The sequence below is a fragment of the Elgaria multicarinata genome, chromosome 3 (genome assembly GCF_023053635.1).
Source record: "Elgaria multicarinata webbii isolate HBS135686 ecotype San Diego chromosome 3, rElgMul1.1.pri, whole genome shotgun sequence".
Taxonomy (NCBI): domain Eukaryota; kingdom Metazoa; phylum Chordata; class Lepidosauria; order Squamata; family Anguidae; genus Elgaria; species Elgaria multicarinata.
The window spans coordinates 63,969,695-63,992,078 of NC_086173.1; the positions used below are offsets into that span (position 1 = coordinate 63,969,695).

Consider the following 22,384-nt stretch of genomic DNA (forward strand, 5'->3'; position numbering starts at 1 on the left):
GTTCTTAGCATGATGTCCAAACCCGGAAACCCTGACTTTGTTTGCACGTAATGACAACCCAGAGTACTGGTTGTTGAATTCTGGGTTGACATTGTGTGTGAACCCTAAACTATTGTTTAACTATGGGTTGTTAATCACAAACAACCCAGAGTTTACAACCTAACAACAAACCATAGGTTCTTTTCCTGGGTTGTTCACGATTAACAACCCATAGTTAAACCATAGTACAAAGTTTGGACAGAAAAGCAACCCATGATTCAATGACTAAACCCATACTAAACCCATACTCTGGGTTGTGGACCAAGCCAGTTGTTTAGGAGTTCAACAACCTGGAATTGCCATTATGAGCAAATGTCAGCTAAGACTGATGTGGAGGAGTTGGGGCCTGCATCTATGCCTGCAATCTCCATACTACTGATGCTGCTAGAATCCACACCACACAATACAGAGCCCTTTGAATGCGCATTTGGCCTGGCTTTGCTGAATGCTATAGAATCTGGAAAATTCAACTGGCCCACCGCCATGACACAACAGAAAGAATACTAGTGTTTCCAGAACAAGAAATGCCATTGTTATCTTGACCATCTTCTATTTGCCTCATTGTAAATAAGAGGTTGGATCCAGGATCTGCCCTGTGGTGTCGCTGCCCAATTTGTGGGGAACTCCTCCCGGCTCCTACACACCACAGCTCACTCCCTTCAGCAGGATCTCCTGACTCTCTGGCCTTAGCTAGACCTAAGGATTATCCCAGGCAAATGGAGGGATCATCCCTGCCTGCTCCCGGGATCCCCTGTGTGTCATTTGGATGCACAGGGATGATCCCGGGACAATCCCAGGATATAGGCCTGGTCTAGCCATGGCCTCCGTGTTGCCTTTTCAGAGCTCAGAACGGCTGATATCGGGAGGAGGGGGTGAGGAAGATTATGCCTGCCAGCCCAGTTACATGTGCATAAACCTGTATCTAGCCTATAGTTGGTTTACATATTCTTTTATTAAATGGCCACACATGTGGAAACAGCCCGTGTGTGATACCTTCTCTGCACTGTTGCCATAATGCAGCGTTCTCCAACTCAGCACCTTCCAGATGTTTTGGACTAAAACTCCCATAATCCACAGTTCATATTGTGACCCATGACAGCAGTTGTTGTCCAGTGCATCTGAACAGCGTCACCTTGGGGAAGACTGCCATAATATAAAGCATTGTGTTGTGCTACTGCTATGATAGTAATGTCCATATGACAAAAAGGAACCACGTGATGAAACATACCAACTTTATGCTTGCAGAGTAGAGAAGATAGACACCAAGCAGCGGTTATGTCAAAAAGCAGCCACATGCTAGAAATATCCACTGCATAAAAGGCACTAGCAGTTCAACCCCATACATGTCTATGTAGAAGTAAGTCCCATTGAGTTCAATGGGGCTTATTTCCAGGTAAGTGGATATTGGAGCGCAGCCGAAATGGTTTCCCATGGCATCTGTGTTCTGAGTTTCACCAGGGGACTTTTCCACATGACCACAAACCTATGAAATAAAATTCCATGTGAATTCTAGTTTGCCACATGGAGTCAGTTGCTGTAGGAGCAGTTTAATGATGTGGCCTCAGTTGGGTTGGGGTGTGCATTTCATGTGCGTTATGCCCTATAATTTAAACCACTGGGATGAGTCCAGATTTATTTCAGGGTTGCTAAATCCTGAGCCCAGAGTAATAGTGATAATGTCGATTTACACTACTTGAACTGAGCCCAGAGTCCAACCCATTGGAATTAATTGGCATTTTTATATTGGTATAACAGAGCCAAGGCTGGAACACCATTTTTTACAAGCAGAGTGTCAATTTGGCTGCTTGCTCAGATATCTGAGCTATATGCCTGCTACAGTCCATGAACTTTGCAGTCCTGTGACACCCTCCTTTACCCAAATGCACACCTGCACACTTTCACTCTCGTGCCTTTGCCCTTACACGTTCTCGTGCTTTCATGTGCACAATGACTTTTGCTTACACGTTTACACTTGTCCTATGTAAATTTGTGCATATACCATCTTGTGTACACTACATTCCTACATTGCATTAGAACTCTAGCATTCTCCTCTCCTTCCTCTCCAATCTTGCTAGTCGCCAATTGCTTCACTCAAAAACAACAACAAAAACTCCACTGATGTAAAGCAAGAGAAGCCCATTCTGACCTGCTTTTCACATGAAACGAGGGCATGATGTTGGGGGGGGGGCATATTAATGTTCTTGCTTTTCCATAGAAAGATCTGAGCTTGCACCAGAGAATTGACATCGGTCTAATCTGCCAGGGTGTGGGCTGCTGAGAGTTGTCATTTGTATGCAGGTTTTCCTTACCCCGTCAATCTCTCTCTCTCTCTCTCTCTCTCTCTCTCTCTCTCTCTCTCTCTCTCTCTCTCTCTCTCTCTCTGTGTGTGTGTGTGTGTGTGTGTGTGTGTGTGTGTCCTTTTCTCCCTGTAGAAACCCAACTGGGTTTGGTTGGGCTGTAGCCCCTGCTATTGGTTCTAGGCCATCATGTGCCAAGCCTGGCCGAGGCTTTGGGATGCTCTGTGCTTGCATTAAATCGATCCACTGCTGCACATTAGAGCTCAACCTGCCAGTGAATCAGACCTTTTCTTTCTTTCTTTTTTTTTCTTCTCATTTCTCTCCCTGCCTGCCTGCCTCCCTCCCTCCCTAACACCAGTCTTATTTTAGCTTACCCAGGAGGAGGAGGAGGAGGAGGAGGAGAGGAGGAGGAGGAGGAGGAGGAGGAGGAGGAGGAGGAATACAGGGCAGGAAAAAATACTAGACATTGCAGCAACCAGGGAACCCTTATGAGTAGATGGTGGATGGCAACTACTTCTCTTGTCTCTTTCAATTTTTGGATTTTACAGGATTTCTATGCTGCATTCAACTCCAAGATGAGGCTAAACTGACACACACGCTCTCTTTTTCGGTGTCTCACACACGCACACACACTCATACACGCAATCACACCGGAAAAAAAGGCAGGAAGAGCGACCGCTGGATAGCAAGGAGGGGGGGAACATCCTACAGCTTCAGAAGCTTAAAGAGAGCCCAAACCATTTCTCCCTTCAGATCTTGGACTGTGCTGAAGACAGCAGGATGAAGCCCCAGTGAAAACAAACCTTGGGAGAGGGGATTTTGTTTTGATTTTAGGGTGTTTGGGGGAAAAATTTTTTGTGTGTGGGTTATTTTTCTGCCTTTTTCCGTTTGTTCCTCACCAATGCAGTTCTTTATTTTTGAGATGGGAGGGCATGAACTGATTTCATAAATCTTAGAGAAATAATATTTTATATGTTTTTTTCTTCTTCTTGTGAGTGCAAACATTTGCCAAGCTGCCCACTACAGAGGAAGCCTGCGTTTTAACCACCAAATTCCGCTGCAAATATCTAGACAGAGAGCCTAATTTTGATGCCGTCTTTTAATTTTTGTTTTTATGTCAATTTCTTTCCCCTCTGGCTTCGAGAAGAGAGGCAGGAGCAAGGAACTGGTGCATTCGATTTCTTTAATTGCATTTTTTTCTCTCCCTTGGTGGGGAGGAGATGCTGCTGTCGCTACATTTAATTGTCATTCCCCCCCTCCTCCTCCCAGTGGCAATGCATTTTTTAATTTTTTAAACGGAAATATTTTTAACAGATGGTGCATTGAATCTTTTTCATTGCAATTCATTTTAGGGGCAGTTTGGTGCATTGGTCTTTTTCTCTCTCCCTCTCTTCTAACTGCAACCCACAATTTGGGGGGATTTTTTTCTTTTTCTTGTGGGGTGTGACTCTCCCCCTCCCCCCCACACACAATTGCAACCTTTTTGGGTAGAGGGTGAGGGGAGGACTTGCACATTGCTTCCTTCCACCCTGCAAGGGGAGGTGAGAGTGACCATGTCCAGGATCTTTGCCGCTTTCTCCAGCCGTGCTTCAGCTTGAGTGCCCCCTCCCTCTGCTGCAAGCTCCCCAAGCAGCATCCTACAGCAGCCGATGGGATGTGATGAGCGTCTTCTCTCCGGCAGCATCCTCAGCGGCATAACCCCCGGCCCTTTGCTCTTTGCAGGATGGCTCGGTTTGGAGACGAGGTGCCAGCCCGCTATGGGGCAGGAGGTTCAGGGGGAGCTGGCTCCGGAGCAGCGGGCAGCGGAGGTGGCCGGGGCGCTGGGGGCGTCCGGCAAGGTGGTCCCCCAGGGGCCCAGAGGATATACAAACAGTCGATGGCCCAGCGAGCCCGCACCATGGCACTCTACAACCCCATCCCCGTCCGGCAGAACTGCCTGACTCTCAACCGCTCCCTCTTCCTCTTCAGTGAGGACAACGTGGTGAGGAAATACGCCAAAAAGATCACCGAATGGCCATATCCTTTCTATGGGGGCTTCCAGCACCAGCACTTAGGCCCTAGGAACAGCTTCAACTTGAGAAAGGGAAATGCCTGCCTCCCGGACCTGCTCCCGCATGCCTGGTCCACCCTATGCATGAAGCCCCTCCTGCTCATCCCCCACCCCAGGCACTTCTACTCAGCCACCACAGATCCATACCCCATCCATTGATCCCATCTGTATCACTTCTGCATGTGTTCCCCACCTAGTCATCTTATCTCTGCCAAGACACCTTTTTCTTCCAGCCACGGTCAGACACATGGATGCAGCCCCTGACACTGCCGTCTCTGTCACTAAATGCATCCTTGTTCTGATCGCTGGGGTTGTATTGCTTAACTGAGATACCCCTTCCCCCTCCCATTTGCCCCATGTCTCTCTGCTTGTTATACCACACTTTTAAATTATATGTTGCCTTATGAGTTTATCTCTTCCTACATGCATGCTCCCCTATGCAGGGGGCAGTTCTCACTAACCCACACATCTGCTGCTTCCTCTTTATTCCCTTGTTCTCCCCACCCCACCCGCCACATCTTTACCTCTGATACCTGTTAACGAGCTGCTCTCTCTCTCTCTCTCTCTCTCTCTCTCTCTCTCTCTCAAAGCAGTTGTCTTTTATCCATGCAAAGGATGGAGTTGGAGGTGGGGAGGCAGGGGAGATAGCATCTGTTTTCATGTCTTCCAGCTCAGGGTTTTGGAGACTGCATTTGTTAGCCATACCCTCATTTCCCTTTCTCCAGGTAGAGGGGCTTATAGGCCCAAAATCTCCATGTAAGTTCTGGATAGTCAGCAATCACCTTGGATCCCAGAGGTGTAGTACGGTAAATGGGACTCCCCGGCTCTATGTCTAGCTGGTTGCGCAGGAAATGAGGGCCCTTATTAACAAGGAGTTGTCGGGCGGTTTTTAGTCTGGAACCAAGTCTCTAGAGGAGGCACATGGCAAGGAAAGAGCAAAGTAATGGAGGCCCCATGAGCTTAATGTAGCCCAAAGAGAGAGACAGAAATCAAGAAAAAGGAGGGATGAGAAACTGAACAAGAAATATGTCCCACAGAGTAAGCTAGCATTCCCTCTGCCCCCCCACCCCCCGGGCCAATCCTGATATCCAACACAACAGTGTGCCTCTTCATTCCTAGGCCTGTAATCCAGGATGAGATGAGTCTGAGAACTTGAGGTCCTAAGTGTGTCCAGAAAGTATAGACAGTATTTTGAGAACAGCATACAGTGAGAAGAGATCTAGGAAACATGCTAGGTTCATGCTGGGCCTTGCATATGGGGGATCTTCTCACAGCTTCCGGTTTCCTCCGATGGCGGAGCAAAATGCAAGAATCCCAGCCTCTGCATCCATCACTTCAACTTGGTATGTAAAGATCTTGCTTTCTGTCATGATAGTTTGCATAGCTATTTTATATCTCAAAAGGAAACACATGCAGCTGGATATACAACTGTGTTATGCTTTGGGGTCTCCACGTTTGCATAGATCATAAACCTATTCCTCCCCTGGTGAAAAATGTTTAGTGTCTGCTGAGACTTGGGATATGATTTGGGACCAAGTTATCATTTTATGCCTGAAAAATTAACTGTCATTTTGGAGTGCGCTAAATTTCTCACCCTCAAGTGCAGGGGTGGGGGCATTGAAATGTAAGGCACTGGTAGCAAGGAGATATTGTATATTGGAATAGGGGTGTTGCATGTGTGTGGAGAAAGTCTTTTTAAAGTGTAGTTGTCTTGTCCACATTAAGGTTTGTAGTACAGTAAGACTGTGTGTTTGTGCAATTTTGTTGTCAACTTGAGGACATTTGAGCATATGTTTTGTTTACCGGAAGGTGAAGCTAGAACAAGTCTCTTGAAACCAAAGGTGTAACAAGTCAATTGGGTTCTATTATTGGTTCGTCCTCACCATACAAAAGAGGCTTCCAAAATTCTTTAATTTTGTTTTTACATTGCGAATGGCCTAGCTTGCTATACACCTTGGAAAGATAGATTACTGAGCATGTGCACTGCAGGTCTTTGATGTTAATAGAAATGGGTACTGAAGAAAAACGGTAGGATGGATGGGTGGAGATAGATGTGTGATAGATGGATGGAGAGAGAATCTGCTAAATTTCTTTCCATGCACTGTAATTGTTTATAGATCCTGAGAATCTTTTGACGAAGTAAGTTATTCATGCATATTGTTTCACATGGATTTACAGTTTTCCTTTGGATTTAAAAAGAGAATTGCAATAACATTTGGAAGCTTGGTGATGGTGAGAGCCAGTTTGGTTTTGTCTGGTTTCTGCCTACATTTTTAGATTCTGTTTTCCACCCGTAAAATGGGAATAATAATGAAAAACGTCATATGGTGAGATTGCTTTGAGGATAAATGAGTCAAAGATTGCAATGCAATGCCCTTTCACACAATAAAAATGCCAGTTCCCACCTATGGCAGAAGGAGTTTTACAAGCACACAGAGCTTTCCTTCAACACTGCCATAGGCTTCAATATTGCTGCCCTACATCCACACATAGGGCTGCCTCATAGCCATTATTAATGGAAAATACAGTAACCATAATATGTACTGTAAAAGAGGCAATTGCCAGTGTTCATTCCCCTGGTCTCACTTTTTCCAGTGTTCCGTCATACTCTCCCAACATTCCATCACACTCTAGCATAGCAGTCAACAGTGTGGGCCAAATAGGACCCCCAAGGGTGCTATTTGCCTCCCCACACACACCCTTGCCAATTTCAATCAAGAAGCGGAAAAAGAACATGTGGTGGAATTTGCCTTTGTAGCAATGAGACAATATGTGGGGCAATATAGATTGGTGCCTTAGCTTGCCCCCCCCAAAAAAAACCACACTTCTCAAAGTGTACCTCCATCAAAACTGGTTGATGACAGGGCTCCAGCATGACTAAGAAATGGGACTTGGAACATGGCTATGCAGATGGAGGGGTGGAGATACGTGGATAAGGGCTGGCTCATTTCTAAATGACTTCAGTTGACTTCCATTAAGTCCTTTGGACAAATTAAATAAGCTGCAGATGAGAGGGGACAAGAGCAGGGCCAACATCACGGGTAGGCATGGTTGGACACCCACGAAGGTCTAACATCCCAGCAGGGGCCCACTGACAAGAGTCCCTGGAGTTTCTTCTCCTATTCACCATTGCAGCCTGCTTGTTCACCTCCCTCTCGTTCTTGCCCAGGCAATGATGGTAGTGAGAAGAAGAAACAGTAAATGCCACTGCCTACTTGCTCTCTAGCTCTCTGTCTGTCAAGAAGTGGTAACAAACAATGAGGCAGATGATGAGAAGCAATAGCAGGTGGTGACATTGGTGGTGAGAAAGTAGACTCACTTTCAGAGGTGGCCCATTGAGGATGTCTTGCCCATGGGCCCTGAAAAACCTGGAGCCAGCATTGGATAAAAATAATTGGGATCAGCAGAGGCAGATTTAGCACCCAACTCTAATAACTGCTATTCATCTCTATAGGAAAAAAAGTACAACACTCATTTGAGGACAGTGTTGCATTAGGGGCAAAACCTGCCCCTCTGGGCACTGCATGGCTCCTTGTGGAAGGGAACAATATCTTGTCTCCTCCTCCAGAAAGCCAATCTAGGGCTTTGAGGGAGAAGGCATGATGTTTTAACACTTCCCTTGCCTCTGTATAATCAGGACCTGACTGCAGCAGGGAGAAAGAAGGGTAATGTGCCTGACTGTTATTTTAATAATGTATTCATTTTACATGATTTAATCAGTTTTATGTATTTTATAGTGTTTTTGTATTCAATGTTGTTCCCTGCCCCGATCCAGAGGGGGAGATGGGTATTATATTTTATTATTTAATTAATATATTTTATACTCCACTTTTCAGAACAATTCTCCTAGCGGCTTATGCCAAAATAAAATAATCAGAAAAATAAAATGCACTGAAGTATTTCAAATGTAAAACACAACACCGCAGCATTAAAACTTCCCAAAACTAATTATAAAATGTCCGCCTGAATTTATTTTTTTTTAAATCTCTCCAGCCTTCTTTCCCTGAATGGTGCTTCTGGAGTGGAATATGTTGGAGCAGGAGCGGGCAGAGGAATGTACCTTACTTAGGGTTCAGTCTGGTGGAACAGGATGGAGCCAGGTCTGGAAAAGCAGGCTGAACTCTAACCTTTGCCTCTACCTGTGGCAATGACCTCAGTGATGGATGGTGGAGTGTGGATGGAGAAGTATAGGAGTGGGCATGACAAAAGTGAATGAGGAAAGAACCAAAACTCTCCATTCTGTTCCAGCTTGCAATTGATGGAGCTTCAGCTAATTTCTAATAATGGGCACGTGGACTCACACAGGTTTTTTTCATTGTATATTCTAACTGGAAATATAAAATCTAGTAATGGGGTGGGGTGGGGGGTAGGGCCCAAAAGGCAATTATGCCTGTGGCCAGGCAAAATGGTCTGTCCTGGCTTCTTCTGCCGTGATATTGGTGTGCCTCAGCTGGCACCCTCTTTGGGATTACTGCACATTTTGTATGATATATATGATGTGTGGTTCTCTCCAAGAACTTCCCCAAATCTAGAAAAAGCACACCTGAGTCTCTGAGTGAGTCTAATGTAAGTGAGATTAGAAAGGAAGGGTGGGAAAGAAGGTTTCTTTCTGCCATAAATATACCTTAAGATCCTGTCACTCATGGGGGAGAAGGAAGGAGTGTGACAGGAACGTTCGCTGCGCATATCATTGCTATCAGATGGAAAACAGGAGAAGTCTGTGGCTTCTGGCAGCTTCCCTCTATCACCAGGTCACACGTGGCCTCATTTCTAGGGATGTGGCAGCCTGGGCGGATATCACAGCACCCTACCAACCACTTGTGTGTTTTATGGAAGTTTAGATCCTATGTTGTGCAAAATGGATGAACCCACCATTTCTCAGAACAAGTTAGGTGGATTGCAGAAAAGCCACAGAGTACCAGAGATATTCAGATCAGTGGGGAACATCTCTTGGACTTTGCCTAAAGCTGGAAAATGGTGAAGAATTCTTGAGAAAGAAGATATTCAGGGAAAAGCATGAATGACTCATGCTTATCCTCCCATGCACCCAGGAAAAGGAGATGCATAAACACATTCACCTACTCCCTACACCAGGAAAAATATTTATCTCTCTGTGGATGATGAATCTTGCCCCCTTTGTCCAAAACTAAGAAGAATTAGGAAGATGAAGTGCAAGCCATTCTCACCTTCACTAACACTGCAATTGTATGGGCCTAATGTTTAATGCATTCTTCTCCAATCTGCTCCCCCAAGAAGGTCCAGACTACAATTCCCATCCAATGGTCAGGGATAATGGGAATCATAGTAAAAAAGGCACAAGCTTGGAGAAGACTGAATGGGCTTGGACTTGCTGTACTGGTAAAGGACAGTCTCAAAACATTTAGGTTCCAGGCACAATGAACCAGGATGGTCCCCTGCTTCAGTCCTACTGAAATGAATGGAAGCTGCACTCTGAGCTCCAGCATGTTCTTGTGCAGAACCCATTTAATTCAAAGGGGCTTTTGCAAAAGAAGGTCCCAGTGGATTATACCCTAATGTCTGGTTTGGAAAAATTGTGCCAGTTCTTTATGCTGCTATTAGCACTTAATTTTTCCAAGGATGCAGCTTATGTAACTGTGTTGGAATGAGTTGTGTGTACTATATGGCTGGAATTAAATACACTGATGCAGTGGATACAATATGTGCTGTGTGGATGCTCTACAAACAGATGGACGCAAATAAAAGCCTGGCCAGTGCCTGCTTAGTCAGTGGAACACTGGCCCATTAAGTGAGTTGTTTGCACACTGTGGTTATAAAGACATTACCTGTTGTGGCATGAGGTTACTGGATGGCACTTCAAAATATTGGTGTGCTTTCTGCGCTATGGCCCACGTGTCCAATGCAATGGAAACATTTCCCAAGCCAAATCCTACAAAACCACTTTCAACTCTCTGATAATAACTTGTGTGTGAACATAAAGGAAAGAGGAGTTCGCCCTTTTATATCCGCAAGCACAGGGCTCTAAGCCTTCCTCTGTTACCGCTGAGAGCACAGTGTAGAAACTGGCCAGAATTTCATCTGTTTCAAAGCCTTGATTCTGGAGGTGGTCATATCTCTGTATACTTGATGGTTCTTTGGAAGCTCTCAGCAGTGAGAGAGTGTTTTCTCCTTTGGCATCAGTTAATGATAATTGACATCATTGGAGTTAGTGGCTGGCTAGTTAATTGTTTCTCTTTATTCCTTACAGAGCATAGAACTTCCTTGCTGCTTAATATTTGGTGTTTATATTGCTACCTTCCCTTGTTTGGTATAAGAGAGGCATATTGAACACCTTTCTGGTTTCTTCTGTTGCAAATTCGTTGGTTCCTTTCATCACTCAGCTGTGCCCTACCTTCTCAGTCATATTTTATTACCTATAAAGAGAAGCTTTCCTTCAACTGAGGCAGCATGCGGGGGCTCAAGAGAACCCGGGCTCTTTTTTAGCTGTGTTTGTAGACTGCTTTTGGAAAGTTAGCCTACTCTGTACCTCAGTCCTCCTCCCACGTTTGTACAGAAAGCTGTGACAGCCCTTCATGTCTGTCTTGACTCATTTAGAAGTTTCCAGGCATGATCTGTCACTTGCTGTGAATGTTGCGGGTCATTCTTGGCTGGGCTTTTTCATAGTACTGTAGTCTGCATAATTAAAAGTTTGACCGCAGATCAGAATCGGAGAGAGTGCACATTAGGCAGTTTTGGTCTTTTAAGCTGCTGCTGGGGAAGAAGAGAACAGAATTGCCGTGGGGTAAGATGAGCTTTGGAAGGCAGAGCTCTTGCGCTCAGCCCATGGACTGAAGTGCAGAGCCTGCTTTTCTACCTTGAACTTCACATCTCTGGCCTGCAGTTAGTCGCTAGAGGATGCTGGTATAGTCCAGTGGAAGGAAGGGCTTCCGTAAAGAATGGTGGACTGAGCCTGTTGCATCTCAAGCTAGCTGGAAGGAAATTCAATGCCACCAACTGTAAAACTATGTGTTTTATTATGGAATTGAAGATGTTGCTGTTGATGGCTGCCTTCAAAGGCTGTATGTGTAAGTTTAGGGAGTGAGGTGTCTGTCAGTTTCACTCCAGCATCACACTCAGTATAACTATTTATTTCTCAAAACACGTGTAGAAATCTGCATGCATCAGCTTTCCATGGGGGGATCTACACTACTGCTTTAAAGTGCTTTAAAGCGCTTTATAACAGTTTTGACAACTGTTGGGGCCCAGGACACACTGCATATACAGGTTTCAAAACGTTTTCAAAGCATGAATCTACAACCTGTACAAAGGGTGGATCGACAGAGTCTGCATATTGCATATACTATGTTAATTATCTACAAGGGTAGTGAGATGATTCTAGGGTCCCAGCCTTTTCTTCTCCCCCTAGCCTCTCTTTTTCACCAAAGATACGGAGAGGGGTAAAGATGGTCGGCTTCAATAGATACGCTTTTTCTGCAACAAGTTTCTTCTTTTACAGGAAGGCCCAGAGGTTTGGGGGTAAGAGGGGTAGATGCCATGAGTGTGGCATTTCCCAGGGCTCAGACCTCCCCAGGGCTCAGACCTCCCCTCAAGGTGCTTCCAACGCTAAATTTCTCACTGGAAGCTGCTCTGGGTGTTATCAAATGCACGTCCATGTCCTCATTTGGCTGGTTGCACTTTGCTAATGTTTAGGAGCTTGTGCATCTAACTACATGGCGAGATGTGCAAGGCCCACTTTTGAATGTTGCAAGAAGTACAGTCAATCAAAGGCAGAAGTATATTCTATATATTCATAGGATGCCGTTGTTTCATAATACCTGAAGGCCTCTGAAGAAAGCCAACACAAAAGCTTGCAAAGGCAGAATTCATCTCCAAATCAACCTATAATCTCAGGAAAACAGAAACAGATGATGCATGTTAATGGAGAGTGGGGGGAGGTTAGAGAGGGTTAAACTAGTTCCATTAAAAACTAGTCCCAGTAAAATCTAATAACAATGAAGGAAGGACTATTTAATGATTAGACAGTCCATTCATTATTATTGAGTTTGGATTTTCCAATTAATAGACTGCAAAAATGCAATTGTGTCGTCCCCCCAACTAGTGTACCTGTTGCACTTGAGACACTATAGGTCTGTAAGTAGGCACCTATTGGCTAATGCCTGTGATATCACTGGTAACGAATGTTCTAGTGGAACAATGTCCATTAAATTGGTCACATTTGGCTTCCATTTTTCAAAGGCAAATTGTGTACGAGGCTGAATCCTTTGAACTTCTTTGTTCTATGTCCACTGTGAGGTTTTATCTAAAAAATGACAGATTTTTAATCCAGTTATTTACTATTGGTCATGCAGTATTTAATTGCAGTCTATCAATCAATTTATTGTTAAGCTAATTGCTGTAACAAAGATCAATTAAAAAACAAATTTTAAGATTTTCATTACAATAAATTCCATGAGTTAATTGTGTACCCTTCCTTTCTCTCATTTTCTGTTAAAGTTTTTGGCTGATAATTTCATTGGGTGAACTGTTTTAAAATTATGCTACAAAAATAAATAACATACCTCAGCAGTCTTTTCTCTATATTCATGATCTGGTGTGATTCTGGTATCATTGATGACATGCTAAGCCACGGTGGTTAAGCATTTGGAGCTAACCATGTGGCTACATAATCATGGTTTAAACATGCTCACTGACCATTTGCTGCAAAAGGGTTAATGGCCTAACTGTGGTTTACCGTGTTGTCTGAACAGGCCCATTCAGTGATCTTCTTTTCTAAGTTTTATGATATATCCAAGCTGCTCCATAGTCATCCTACTTTTTGCTGCTCTTCTCTTCAAATGATCTAGTTTGACCACTGATACATAAAACAGCACTATATTTCTGTTTCTTAAAGGTCCCAAATAAGATCAATCGGTCTTACCATTTCAGTCCCCAAATGCAGCATTTTCTGTGAACTATACACAAAAAGGGTTAACACACACACACACACACACACACACACACACACACACACACACCATTTATAGCACAATGTTAAGATAGTTTACTTAGAAGTAAGTTCCCCTGACTAAATTGTGCTTAGAATTACAGTCTTAGGAACTCAGTAAGAGCTGCAACCCATCTTCCATTAGGGTCAATGGCAAAACAGTCATTTATGTTAACTGCATTGAATTGCACCAACCGTGGGTTTATGTATGTGTGAGAAAGTTGGATTCCTGCTGCCAGTCCTCTTCCTCCTCCTCCTCCTCCTCTTTTCCTCCACTTAAATGCACTGGATATTATCTGCCGTTTTATTGCCCATTTTGTGAGATCTTCCTGTAGTTTTGAATGTTATATACCTTTTTAAGTATACCAGTTTGAATCATTTGATATTATCTGGGTATTTTGTTATGCTGCCATTTCCCCTTTTTTTAAGTAATCACAAAACTCTCAAGACCCTTGTACTGAATATTTTCAGTTGTGAAAACATTGTTTCGTACTTAATAAAAAGACTGTCCCAGCCATTATGAGCCCTTCATTTTCTTAACGCAAAAATATACTAATAGAAAGGCTTTCAAAGATCTTTCTCTGACTTAGCAGCTACAGCGTGGTATTCTCTAGATGTTTTGGACTACAACCCTCAGTATTCCTGACCATTGTTCAAGCAGACTGGGTTTGATGGTATGTGAAGTCTAAAACATCTGGATGGCACCAGGTTGGAAAAGACTGAACTAGAATATCATCCTTGTCCAGATGTTTGTAGGTCCTGCCAAAGTTCTGTATTAGGTGACTGAGATCCTACTTTTTATATAAATTGTGGTAATGCTTCTTAAAAACACTGTATTTCTCACGTTATTTACTAGCTTTCCTACTATTAAAATCATACTGCACTGTAATGTTGATGATAACATTGTACTCTTTCCAGCGTCAAGTGGAGACTTTTATTTTTCTGGAAGTTTTAGCATTTTAGTATTTTAATCTTTTTTTTTTTTTTTTTTTTTTTTGCAGTTTTATATTTTAAATCTCTGCATTGCTGCTAGGTTTTATTCTGGTTGGTTTTTTATACTGTAGTTTTAAGCTTTTATATTGTTTTTATGATGTACTTGTGGGTTTAATTTTTGTGAACTGCCCAGAGAGTGCCAGCTGTTGGGCAGTTTAGAAATATAGTAAATAAATAAAAATAAAAAATAACCTCTGCTGCATTTTTTTAAAAAAATGTTTTTATGTTAGCTCTTTTCTGGCATTCTCTGTATGAGACTGATTCTATTGTTATTTTACAAATCTTCATTAGTTCATGATTATTATATCAGATCACTCATAACTCTTGGAAGATTGCTATATTGTCCACCAGCATTCTGTTTATCAATTTAATTTTTTTATGAAACATCTGTTTCTCACTTTTTTCCAGATTTATTACTGCTGCCCATTCTATACTTTCTAAAGGTATATCTTTCCTGCAATTAGAATTCCATCCATTTGATGCAATATTAGTTTACTGCACTTGATTTGATATTGGGATCAACTCCTTAAAATCTGCATTGCATCCTCTGTCCACCTGGATTTAGCTTACTTTGGGGTTACTGAGCTGCCCCTTGGAAGGCCTGGCCATGGTTTTCCATTGCTGTCTCCTTTAAAATTATCTTCCTACCTTCCATTGAGAATTGATAAATGGCACATCCCTTCTACTACGGTTGTATTCACTTCTTGTGGATTGGAGAGTATTGATAAAGGGGAAGGGGAAAGAACCGTGGCAAGATTTGCAGCTGCATCTGTTTTAGATGGATTTTTTTAACAGGTTTATCGTAATCCCTGTCAGAGCTAAATTGGAGCTGTACCTTGCATATTTCTCCTGTCTGACAAGGGAAGAGGACAGGGATGATGGCCCTGTGACTGGATTTGCAGAACTTCTGTTCAAAAACCATTTTCATGGTTTGGGGGTACTAGGGAGTGTGGAAATTGTGAAATTAGCCCCCTTTTGTCTTAACGTAACGGGCATACCATCATAACATCAGGTATTGCTACATGTGCTGTTGATCCTGTATGTTGGCAGTGTGGATTGACAGCAGGCAATTGCAAAGTGGATCTGAGTTATACAGTGGATGTACAGCAATTTCAGCAAACATGTAGTGCCACCTTCTTCTAAGCTAATATCTCCCCAACCCATTTATTTAGCTTCTCTTTCATGGCCTTGATGTCATTGATTGCTCCCCTTATACTTTGATGGGCTAATGGTTCCATCAGATTCCCAGCTGACTTCCTGCTTCTGATGTAGTTTTTTTAACCCTATTGTTAGCATTTCTATCTTCAGCTCCTCAAATTTCTCCTTGTTTGTCTTATTGCACTTTTGCATTTAACTTGCCAGAGGTGATGCTCCTAGGCTATTCAGGGTTTCACATTGCAGGATCTCAGTGCCTACTCTCTAGCTTCAGTATCCCCATATTCTTGCAAATGACTGCTTCAGTCTGACAAACACTTGGATATGTTCAAATGCACAAAAGAAAAAAGCGTGTGCCTTCCTGTTGAAATATCCAGAACCAAGAGCTTTAATTCTGTGCTCTCTGTGTACAGGAACACCTTTCATGCTCTCATGAAAAGTTGTGGATTGTGTTGGGTAAATGCACATGAGATATCGTTGAGCTGCTTTTTAGAAAGTAGTTTTTTTTTCTGTAGGAGGCAATCCATGGACGTCAGTGGCCCCACTTCAGTAATGCCATCATTTGGCAATGCAAGAAGGAGATGGACCACATTACTTTGACCCTCTACTGCTGCTTCCATTCCCAATGGCTCAGATCAGTTTCATCATCCTGACCAGTATGTTTTTAATCTTATTGCTCATGGACAATTTCTTAAAGGAAGAAATTCCTTTAAGAATTTCTGGCTTTTGAAATTGGTAGTTTCTCAGTCAAAGCAATATAATTGGTAGCTCTATAATGTCCTCATGAAGTAAGGTTGGTTATATACACTTTTAATAGGGTATATACTTTTGCTCTTTCTTTTTGTTAAGGCCTGTGTTATAATGCTAGTGTAAGTTATATAACTTCTACTCATGTGGGTTCTATGGGGCTTAATTAGAATAAACTTGCAAAAAAAACTTGCAAAAAATATGTCTTTAGTAGACATCTATTTACAGAAATATGTCACAATTTGTCCCTCTATGTGCAAATAACAACAACAACAACAACTACATGGATCTCTTGCTTGTAGCCCAGTCCTGCTTGGTTCTCTATCTCCAGGTGCTGAGTATTTCAGAAGTCTCTTTTGTAGATTTTTTCTTAACTTTTATTTTACAGGGCAATCTCCAATCAGTAACACAACAGTTCAGAGTATTAGCCCTGCAATAATTTAATTAGGACAAATATCAAGGATGCAAAAAGAAAAAAAAAAGAAAGAAAGATTCTTCATCCTCCTTGAAATTCTAATGTACACAATTAACAATTCAATTTACCTTATACAAGGTGATAAGAGCTCATAATTAAAGACCAATTTTTCTAACATTCAGCTTTCAGCAGAACAACTGGTTCTCTTTTTTTAATTGTTTCTTCTCTAGCCCTCCCTCTGAGTGAGAGCCCCGCCCAAGGGACTAAACCATCTACTCCATAGGGGTTGCACTAAGATTTGTGAGGAGGAAATAATTATTCATATAAACACTATTCTTAACATGCATTAGCTCTGCTTTGGATCTCACTGAGGCCCAATTCATATATTACCATTGTGGGAGGGAAGTCCCCTCCTTGTGGTTCAATCCAAGCTAAGTGAGCAAATGACATGGTTCTTTACAGATGTTAATGGGTCCACTATGAGGCCAGACAACATGGAATTGGTTCCCATGCTGCAACAGTGACATATGAATTGGGCTTTAAAGGAGAGTGAAAGTGGTGCATTGGTGCATTGCCAGAATAGGGTCCCTCCATCAATTTCTAGAGTTCTGACATGACCCATAATGGGGAACATTAATTCCTCCCAGAGAAGCAGTTCTTATATATGGACTAAACCATCAGTTTATGCTTGTAAGATGAATTATGGGACATTGTAGCAAAGGAGGACTCTGGGTGCTCCCAAAGAACATGATTCTGCATGCATACAGTCCTGAGGGATATTTCCTGTACATGCAAATAGCCTCTATAGAGATACATAATGATGTTTTCCTTTGTTTTGAGGGACATATAAATTCTTCAGAAACATTCTGACCATTTTTTTGTATCAATTTTTCCATGGTAACATCTTAGTGAAAGTTGGCAAAGAGAAATGGTTATTTTTAATAGCTACTAATAAAACAAAATAAAAGGCCCAATGATAATAAAAAAAAATGAAAAAGTTGACCTTATCCTAGGGACACAATACTACTTCTGTACTGCATGATTGGGATTGGTGCCTCACTATTTTCTTTTCCTTCAGCCTCCATATTAAAATTTGCTTGTGACGAAATAAGCAATGGTCTTTTTTTTTTAACTGGGAGATGGTCCAGCTCCAGGTACATTTCCATATTGGTGTCACTGAGTTAAACCTGAAGAGAAATTGATCTTGTGCCAACCAGGTGACCAGTCTGTCATTGATCCTCTGGAGAAAGAACTGTCTGCAGTGAGAATATTGGCCCTACTCCACTCCCTGTAAATTTTGAATTCATTGGGCAAATTCATGAGCTTGTGTTTTTGCCTCCAGGTCACACCTAGAGCTTATTTAGACAGCCCAAAACTTGCCCCTCCAACATTTCAGCTTCTCAGAGATGCCCTGCAATGCAAAAGCAATAGTGCAGATCCAGTTGATATATAATGTAGAGGAAGCCTTTCAATAAGAACATAGCCTTGATGCAAGGTTAGCTGTGCTACTGTCTTGCAACCCTCCTTTTTGAAGAGGAGGAGGAGGAGGAGGAAGAGGAAGAGGAAGAGGAAGAGGAAGAGGAAGAAGAAGAAGAAGAAGAAGAAGAAGAAGAAGAAGAAGAAGAAGAAGAAGAAGAAGAAGTCCTAAATAATGCTGTCAGCAAAGAAGGAGATGGGGAGTGCTCAGTCTGCAAAACGGGTGCATATAGAGACTCTTTTTACAATGACCTGGGCCAAAACCTCCAAGGAATTATCCCACATTTTGCCTGGTTCAGCTCGCATGTCAGTCCCATCTTTTAGTATTATAACACAATGTGGGCAGGTCTGTTGTCTTTCTTATTGTCAGTAATGTTACAGGCACAATCCAATAAGGGCCTGCAACTCTTATGCCAACCATATTCTGGAGAGCACTTCAAATCACAAAACCCTGCTGGCTGAGGAAAATTGTATTTCCCCCATCAGCAATATGTTGTGATTCAAAGGCTGGGAAATTTCGTTATCCCTAAAGTAGAAGTGCTTGCTTCAGAGAAGATTTCTGGATCCCATGCAACAAGTCAGCACATGTAGTACTACGAGAGTGGAACTAGATAGCAAGGGTGGAAGTGGAGACATTATCATTCTCTCTCTTTTTAATCCAAAATGCCCCCTACAAACACCCACCCACATGAGGCAGGTATTAGCTAGTTAACCCGAAGGTTTGCAGAAGTAAAAACAAACAAACAAATCTTTAGGAAAATAAATCTTATTCGAGAGGAGAATCCCCAAAAACAGTCCAATGAAGACTGAGGCCTTAGCTATCCATCGGGTGTAGGGTGGGGGGAGCAGGGAAATTAAATTATTAAATTATTATTTTTAAAAGCACCTACCTTTGCGCACAACTGTTTGTGCACTCCTCTTTCTTTAAAAGATAAATAAATGGCGGACGCGACGCCTCTCTTCCTGAGGTCGTCGCACCTCACGTGTAAACAGAGGAGGGATCTCTTGTTAATCACAATGCGAGATCTTCTCTTCTCCGTCGCGGACTATAAGGTAGGTCTAGCTAAGGCCTGAGTATGCTCAGTGGCCAGAGAATGTTGACTGGCTGTTGAGGGGGTGAGAGGAATGGAACACTGGTTTCTACACCACCCCGAAAATCTGGGCTGGTCATGTCTGAATCCCTGTGTGTCCAAATGATGCACAGGGACTCCCAGGAGGAAGGAGGGATGAGAATGGGTTTTCCCAGGGATAAATAATCCCGACAATCAATAATCTCGATTGTCCCGAGACCGTAGGATGTGTGTGGCCGCCCATCTCGGCTTCTTTCCTCCTCCCTGCGAGGAGCAGGGATCAGTAGAGGGAAGGAACCGGGCTGGGAGGAATTGAGGGTGGAGGGGGAGTGGGGTCAGGCCTTTTTTAAAAAAAACAACAACACACCTTACATTTTAGTTGGAGCACAGGTGCGCTCATCTCCTTAAAAAAAAAATTTTTTTTTAATGGCAGGCATGACACCATCCTCCCAGGATGTTTCACCCACATGTGGACTAAGGGGAGGATCCCGTGATCAGAATATTGTGAGATCCTCCCTCCTCTCTCCCTCTACACCGGTATGGTGTAGAAAGGGCCAGGGATAAAATGGAGTGGATTGAAAACAGCACTTTACACTGCAACATTTTGTTGCGGGTCCCACTTGTTTGATTAAGAATGGTCTTCCCCTGCCCACTTCACTTAGCATCCATTCCTCATTTGTGTAACAAAAAGAGACATGGATACCATAATACTACAGGCACATACAAAGTTGCCTTGTACCAAGTCAGACTATTTGTCCATCTTGCCAAGTATTGTCTGTTCTGAGAGGCATCATCTCTCCAAGGTCTCAAACACAGCATCTTCCTCATCACTTGCTCCTTTGAAGTGGTGATGCTGGGGGTTGTACCTGAGATGTCCTTCATGCAAAGCAGGTGCTTTACTACTCAGCTACAGTCTCTCCCTCTATGTATGCTGATTCCTGAAGGGACGGGCATTTTGTTCAGCTCCTTGATCTCAAGGCAGTGTGTGGAGACCCTCACCAGCAAGTTTATCCAAAGTGTTAGGCTTTGTTGATAGAATTTCACACTTTCTGGTTCCCCTGCCATACACTTGTGCTGCAAAATAGAAAGTTTATTTTTATTTTAAAAACACTTCTGCCAGAATGCTATCTCCCTCTACACATTCTCCATTATATTTTTCTCATTAAGTGCTTTTGTAGAAACTTCTTTAAATATATTCTACTATGACTGGTCAGATCTCAAATGAAGTTAAACCGAGCCAAGTGTCAGCTCCAGAGCTTCTTTTGTGAATGTCAAAAACTCATGCCTGGGGTTTTTGAAGTCATCGCAGTATGTTTCTGAGCGCTCCTAGAGTGCCTTTCCTCACCAGTGAGTCATAACTACATTAGTCCTCATTCATTTGAGAATGAGGCAGAGACTTCTCAAGCAGAAAGGATGGCATGTAGGAAGAGTGGAGCCCTGTCCACAGTTCTTAAGAAATTAAGAACTGACAGGATGCATATTTAGAACAGATTTGACCATTTGAAGAGAGGAAGGGAAAGGCTTTTCAGAGGCATTTGTCACCAGGATTTTGATCACAGTTTAAGTTAATCACCTTGCATTGTTGTATATAGCTTGACACATTTGCTTGAATCATCTGGAACTGTTTGCTCTGCAGGCAACTTTTGGAAGTGCACCTGCTCTCTGATGGTGGCATACAGCATTACTGTATCTGTGAGGGGGAGGGGAGGGATAATGGGTACATAAGAACATAAGAAGTGCCCTGCTGGATCAGACAGAGGGTCCTTCTAGTCCAGCACTCAGTTCACACAGCAGCCAACCAGCCATCGGCCAGGGATGAACAAGCAGGACATGGTGCAACAGCACCCTCCCACCCATGTTCCCCAGCAACTGCCTTGAATACTGGAAATAGCACACAACCGTCGGGGCTAGTAGCTATTGATAACCTTTGCCTCCAGGAATTTATCCAACCCCCTTTTAAAGCCATCCAAATTGGTGGCCATCACTACATCTTATGGTAGTGAGTTCCAAAATTTAACTATGCACTATGTGAAGAAGTACTTCCTTTTATTTGTCCTGGATCTCCCACCAATCAGCTTCATGGGATGATCCCGGGTTCTAGTATTTTGAGAGAGGGAGAAAAATGTCTCCCTGTCCACATTCTCCATACCATGCATCATTTTGTACACCTCTGTCATGTCTCCCCTTAGCCTCCTTTTTTCCAAGCTAAACAATCCCAGTTGATGTAACCTTCCCTCGTAGGGGAGATGCTCCAGCCCCTTAATCGTTTTAGCCCTCATTAACATTGTGCTGTGAGTTACGCTAGATGGCTGTATGGACTGCTTGATTCTGGAGGCTCATCCATAGTGTAAGTTCAAACTTGTATTGATGTGATTCTGGCTTTGGCTCTGTGCAAACCCTCCTGATTTGGATCCTCTGCATATTAGTATCATATCAAAGTAACAGGCAGGATAAATAATTACTTCCAGTCGATACCTTTGCAAAGGTTGTGTCTGGTCAATGGGAAGATTGGGATAGCTAGATTGCAAAGCTGCTGCTTCATTGTTGCTAAGGTCAAGAGGGCATAGAATTACCTTCATCTAAAGCTGCAAACGTAGTATCTGAGTGAATTTATCAGGGGAAGGTCACAGGGATATGCATCACCTAGAGTCTAATGTTACAACCTGGGTGTATGGGCCTTACTTTTGCTGTCCCAGCAGGTTGGAGCAAAATAACAAATCTCTTTTCCATCTGATTTGGTCTTTGTGTGTGTATTGCTGCTCTTCCATCCATCAGAGAGCAGCTTTGAGTTATCATGGAAAAGTCTGGAAAAATTAATAGATTTGTAGTGCATGTTGACTTGTACATTTCCTGTATGCCCTGTTTTGTGTTCTTATTCAAAACAGGAGATACAAGTTTCAGTGGTAGCTTTGTTCAGTGTGGTGTTATGATATTTCAGGGGTCCCCAACCTTTTTGGGTTGCTGGGTACATTTGGAATTTTGAGGGAGTGTCATGGGGGCAGCCTCACAAAATGGCTGCCCTGAGAGTGGGGGTTTGCCCATTCATAAAATAGCTGTCATGATGAGCATAGCTGGCCACAAAACACTCATTTCCAAGAAGGCAAACTGGTGAGACTAAAAGAAAAATAGCTTGCCCCAGAACCTAAGTACAAGGCAGAGGTGGAGTCTTAGCTCTAAAAC

The 22,384-nt window shown here is 42.9% G+C and overlaps 1 protein-coding gene across 1 annotated transcript in view; it reads left to right on the top strand.

Moving 5' to 3' along the window:
* Nucleotides 1-3,794: 3,794 nt before the first annotated feature.
* The window catches only part of LOC134395373 (voltage-dependent P/Q-type calcium channel subunit alpha-1A-like), a 103,971-nt gene continuing 85,381 nt past the window's right edge, over nt 3,795-22,384 (top strand). Inside the window, exon 1 of the mRNA XM_063121537.1 lies at nt 3,795-4,351. Coding sequence (XP_062977607.1) covers nt 4,060-4,351 — 292 coding nt within the window. The 5' untranslated portion in view covers nt 3,795-4,059. The remainder of the gene's footprint in view (nt 4,352-22,384) is intronic.